Source organism: Apteryx mantelli, chromosome 17, assembly GCF_036417845.1.
Source record: "Apteryx mantelli isolate bAptMan1 chromosome 17, bAptMan1.hap1, whole genome shotgun sequence".
In the NCBI taxonomy this organism is placed as follows: Eukaryota; Metazoa; Chordata; class Aves; order Apterygiformes; family Apterygidae; genus Apteryx; species Apteryx mantelli.
Window position 1 is genome coordinate 2,310,959 of NC_089994.1, and position 6,000 is coordinate 2,316,958.

A 6,000-nucleotide genomic window follows, 5' to 3' on the forward strand; every position below is an offset into this window, starting at 1 on the left:
ATTTGATAATAAAATAATAATTTAAAGGATAATCCATATCTTACTCTGCAGGAACTGCAACATTAAAATGACACTTTTAAAAACATCTCTCAAAGCTGTATTAAGGTTGCGGTTTCATAAAAGGCAGCAACTGCCCCTACAGTCCCCCTGCAGACCCCTCTATCCCTACATTCCCAGCTGCCAGCCACTGCACCATCCACCCCACTGGACTAGCACCACTGCTTACACAGCTGGGCTGCACCCTGAATTGAACTGATCAACCTAAAAGTTAAAATAAAAGGCTGTTTACAGGTGGTTCAGTTCCCAAATCTGGCTCACTACGTTGCCAAATAAACAGCTGGGCTCACACAACAAGGGGTCAGCTCAGGAGCAGGAACGGGAACAGCTTAACTGGCATTGACACCAAAGAAATACACACAAAATCACAGCCTAAGGTTATTGATAGCCTGATAAGGTAGAATTGAGGCACCAACGATGACTGCACTGGTGAAAGAAATAGGAAGAAAAACCATTTCTGAACTGCAGCTCTATACCTTGACTGCTAAAACACTGCACCCAGAACACATGACTCATAACATTCAAGGAGTGTCTTTTAATATTCTAGATGACAAAAAATCCATTATCTCCAAGATGGAGAAGCAATCAAGGTAAAATGCGATTCTGGTGTCAGTGATTTTTACAAGACTGATTTGCCTATGATGGCAAAAGTTTTTAATCACGGTGCAAGGTAGTAGATGCATGGTAAGCACGTTCTACCTATTAAAGCAGAGGGACAGGGCTTCAGGCTGGCTAGGTTCAGTTTCCAGAACTCCTGCTGACTGCCTGCACGACAACAGACTATCCATTCTTTTCAAGTTACTCAACTATAAAATCGTTTCAAATGCTTGTCTGCCTCATTGGAGTAGTAAGATTTAATCAGATCCTGGAATGAAAGGCACCATAGAAGTGTTGAGTACTTTTGCTGAAGTGATGCCAACTGCAGGCTCCAGCATTCCTTTCACGTCTTCCTTCCCTAGGCCTCCAACTCCCACTCCAAGACCTCTCCTCAAAATGTCTTAAATGTCACCATTGTGATCATCAAGAAGAATCAGTATCATCACTAAAGAGCACAAAATAAACCAAGGAGGATATCAAGGGAGTAAATTACTGAAACACAAGGTGCCTCATCCAGCCCAAAGGGCCTTGTGAAAATTCCATAGCTGCTCATGGGAGTTGCACTCACACAAGTATGGATGAGTATGTCTTTTAATTATGATGCCAAGAAAACAGTAATTTAGAGCAATTTCATTGTGCATCCAAAACTTGGAGAAAGTTCAAGGAGAAACAGGTATTAGCATAGGTTTTGCAACACTGCATGGCGCAGAGGAGCTGGCATGAGGGAGCAAACACTTGACTACTGGTGGCTTGAACAGCCTTTTATATTCCTTGCAGCCGTGCAAAGGCCACCTTACTCTTTTTTTCCTCTTATTCTATTGTGTCATAATGCCACATGTTGCCACCCTGTTATTATCTAGTTGTTTGCCTGGATCTCCCTTCCTAAGAAATCATTACATATTTCAGATACTTCAGAGCTGAGTGGTTATCATCTCCATACAGAGAAACAGACTGCCAAAACCAGGCAGCAAGAAGAACGCATCTAGGACACGCAAACAAGAAACATGATTAATTTCTCCACTTGTCTATTTTTCTAAGCTATACAGCCCAGAGCGCCTGTAAGACAAAGCAATATTTACCTTGGATTCCTTGTGAGTGGACATTCTGAGGAAGGTCAGAAAGACACTCCGATGAAGATATTTCTGCATGTCATTCACTTCTGGATGGAAATCCAACAGGGCATCAAACTTGCGAGGGGCATAGCACAGATAGGAATCCAGACATTTCTGAAGTGTCTCATCAAATATTACCTTATACAACAAAAGAGAAGAAAATGGAGAGAAGGGAAGGCTACGCATTCATAGGTGGCAGCATGCACTGTAAGAGTGAGAGGCAGTCTTATAACGTGCGAGTTGCACTCAAAGGCATCCCAGTTAAATTTAGAAGCAAACCAAAACAGTCAAAGATGCTAAAACAATTTACGTGTCCATCAAATCCAAGAAAACTCTTTCAGAAATCCGCAACTAAAAAACTATAGGGAAATATTACATTCTTTGCAGACTAAGAAGCAGTAATCAAAATGAAAATGCCTGACAAATGACATAGTGGGCATATGAGAGTCTTTATCAAAAACATGATTTAAAGTTCGTGGCTTTTACAAGCACCTATACTGCTCATATTTTTTCTTCAGTACCCACAAAACAATATTACCTGGCACCAAAATTTGTCATGAGGCAAAGCCAGAAGCCAGTCCAGATCATTTGCAATGAATTTTGCTCGCTCCAAGAATTCTTCCGCTAAGGCAGGGTCTCTGACAACAGGTGGTGGTCTATATAGCACAAAAGACCTATCTGTTTTTATTTCTGGATGCTGCAGAAAGCCAAAACACTGTATTAAAAACATGGACCAAGCAACAGGAATCCACACTTACAATTTGCCCTTTCTACAGAATTTTAGGAAACCGATACAAAATTATGCTTTAAAACAACTTTACATGTGTCTTTCAGCTCCCTGACAACTTCCCACTTTCTAATATTTAAAGGCAGCAGATCAGTGGGTTTATATCGTTCATATTTTTCAGCAATATTTTCAGATACCTTCATAATTCAGCACATGTTGCTCCTTGTATTCTATTAACTGAAAGCCTTGCAAAGCTGTTTGTTTTGGAGGTGTGGGAGGATTACAACAGCTTAATGCCATGGCTTTGAGATGCTGCCCATGCTCTCTTTCTCCTCCAAGCTGGATCTTGAACAACATTCTGGACCACCAAATCCAGAAAAGAAACATTTTACTGTCCTTCCCAAGAGAAGGGAACACAGTTTGCTCAGATACCCCCATCTTAGAAAGAGAATCACATTGAGTAGCCAGCAGCACCTTCCAGCTCTGCCTCAGTCCACCCATATGCCCAGGGGAACCTCTTCATAGCAAGTGGCATTAACAGCAGATCCCTCTTCTGCAACAGGCCAGGGAGAAAGCTCTGTCCATGCCTTCTCATTTCTGAGAGAAAAGGGATCACTGTGGATTTTATTTTGTGCACAATTTTGAATGCTCTTATATAATATCACAGGCAGGCATACAATGCTTCCCAGCTCGCACGTTAGACATGGAGCAACAAGGCACCGATTTCTGATTTCACCCTGTGGTTCCAAGTTAGAGCCACAGGGCAGGAGGTTAAAGGACGTGGTAAGTGGACAGACTGATCCCAGTGCTATAGCTCAGAGCTAAACTTCCACACAGAGCTTGCAAAAGCTCAGAAAGCATTCGGTCCATTACAGCAAGGTTTACCTTGCTGATCGGGCTGTTCCTTGGAAGGATAAGAAGTTCTAGGAGAACACATTTTACCATAGATTTTGAACACAGTAAGTTTTCATTGACACAACATCAGAAAAAAGGTCACAACTATCTGAATGCACTGACACAGGAAAAAAACAATTTCACTACCAGGGAGGCCATTCAAATTTCACTATATCCTGGGCCCAGGGCTAGTTTTGCCCAAGTCTCAAAATAAAACAACTTTTGGTTGAGGGTCTTGTTTGGCTTTCAAGAAAAACACAGCTCACCAGTGCTGGTAAAGTCCTCAGCTTCCCTGTCTTTGGATCCTTTTCCGTCAGCTGGAGTTCATCCAGTGGTAAGGCTGGCATCGTGATGACTTATTCCTGTCCTTAGCAAACACAAAAACAAAAACAGCACAGGATGTGTTTTACAAGACCGAGAGCATAACGAAACAGGTTGCAGCCTTACTATAACACACAAACACCGTGGCTGGAAACAGATTCAGGCAAAGACAATCTAACCACCACCCAAATGCCAAGCCTTTAGGGAACACCCAAGAGCAAGTTGCACATGGCTCAGAAGACACTTGTATCATGGTGCTATAGTTTCATTCCTGATCCTTACTGAGATGCCACAGACATCTTCACGGACAACTGAAAGCATTTTGGGACACTGTTTAATATGGGAGCTTAATATTTATATCTGGTTATCGAACCAGAACTCTCTGTTTGGGTGCTGAACTCTGTTTTTGCAGCCTATCTCCTGACATCACAAGCTGGAGAGGCAATAAAAGACATCCTGCCAACATACTATTAAAAGAATATTTTTGATTCTTATGTCATAGATTCACTCACTACTTATTCAGATAACGTACATTAAAAATAAAACATAAGGTGGGGCACGAAACACAACTTTCCTTTCCTCTGCCAATTTCCCACGCATGTTTCAGAAGAAAGTTCACAAAACCATCCTCTAATCTTCACCAGCATTTATAGGCTCAGCAATATTTCATTTAACTTTCTGAAATTAATTGTAAATGTAATTCAAAAGAACATATACTATTATGTGCACTGTTAAAAAAAAAACCTCAAATATTAATAAAAATGAAAATTGCAAGTTTAGCAGAGCTTTTAATTTCTCAGGAGTTTTATAGTGCTGTTATGATTTATGTGAAATGTTACTATAAGTTATGTCCTTGTTAAGATCTAAGATCGCAAGTGTCCTTACATGCATATTTAATTGCACTCACATTGCCTGGGCAAAATCACATAAATCAAGAGAAATGTTTCTATAGCTGAACAATGAAGATTCAAGAGGCGGGACAAGGTTTAGACAGCAAGTGAAAAAATCTAAGATTTTCAGTTCCAGATTTTTGGTCCTGCAGTCTTAAGCCCCCCCCCCCCCCAAAAAAAAAGCACACCATCTAACATTTTAGAGTTCAATTTTTCATGGAAATTTTGAAAAAAAAATTACACTAGAGCAACACCAACATGCTGCACAGCTTAGAAAATTCTAAATAATTGTGTCTTTCCTAACGAATTTAAAAATTAGAATATTGACAAGAGTATTTTCAAGATTTTAATGATAAATAACTTCTTTGCAAAAACACTCTTATGAGCAGGACAAACTAGCCTGTTTTTCAGTTCTCGTCACATAATTAATTTTGCTCTTATAATTTCTAGTGTCGTTTTGGAAACTCCACGTGCAAGCATGTACTTGTAAGAAGGAAAAAAAATAGCCTGTGTCTTATTTCAAATCTGGTAAGCACCCAAATCTCCATTTCAAGTCAAGAACATCCTGGAAGAGACAGGCCCCAGACAAAATGCTTATTCAGGTGGAGAGAGGAACAAACATGAGTATGGAACGTGCACACCTGAGAATTAGTCAAGATCGTTATCGGATGCTTTTCCCCACAAGCTTTGGTCTAAACCGCAAGGACGTAATTAATTCCGAGTGCCTAAGAGTTTTGGGCACAGCCAGTGCTGACAAAGGATAAACCAATCCAAACTTTTTCCAGGGAAACTTATTTCCAGCGCACCAGAAGCGCTGCCTCCCCTGTGCTTTGCACACCACACACAGGCGCAGAGCCGAGGGGACAGCCGGAGCCGAGGGGACAGCCGGAGCGCTGCGCACACTGCCAGCCCGGCACCCCGCGCAGCACAGCTCTTAGGGTGCTGCCGTGCTGCCCCGTCACCAACAGCAACAGGGCTGCATGGCTGCGCAGCGCCCCGTCAGGCAAACCCCGCACAGCCCCCTGCCCTGAGCCCGGCCACCACCAGCAGGGCCCCACCAGTGTTCCCCAGATCTGCCCAGCTCCCCCAGCCAGGCGTCAGGCCCTGACACCCCGCACACCCGGCCCCACTACCCCCTACAGCTGCTGACACCTGACCCAGACCCTGCCCCACCACACACCCTGCCCCACCACCCCCTACAGCCACTGACACCTGACCCAGGCCCTGACACCCCCCACACCTGCCACACCACCCCCTACAGCCCAGCCACCCCCTTTCACCCTGCCCATCCCCCGCCCCGGGCCCTGCCCTCCCCGCCGCCCCCGTTACCGGGCAGCTGCCGTCGCCGTCACGCCGCCGTCGCCTCGGCTCAGCCCGGCGCCCCACTTCCGCCGCCAAAAGG

General features: G+C 43.7%; 1 protein-coding gene across 3 annotated transcripts in view; it reads right to left on the minus strand.

Annotated features, from left to right (window-relative positions):
* The window catches only part of ASCC2 (activating signal cointegrator 1 complex subunit 2), a 29,120-nt gene extending 23,120 nt beyond the window's left edge, over positions 1-6,000 (minus strand). For 2 of the 3 annotated variants that reach the window (XM_067306959.1, XM_067306956.1), the window contains exons 1-4: positions 5,928-6,000; positions 3,654-3,754; positions 2,305-2,463; positions 1,734-1,904 (exon numbers count right to left, since the gene is read on the minus strand). In XM_067306959.1, the coding sequence (XP_067163060.1) occupies positions 1,734-1,904; positions 2,305-2,463; positions 3,654-3,734 (411 nt within the window). In that variant the 5' untranslated portion in view covers positions 3,735-3,754; positions 5,928-6,000. The remainder of the gene's footprint in view (positions 1-1,733; positions 1,905-2,304; positions 2,464-3,653; positions 3,755-5,927) is intronic. The other variant, XM_067306958.1, reaches the window with a different exon arrangement.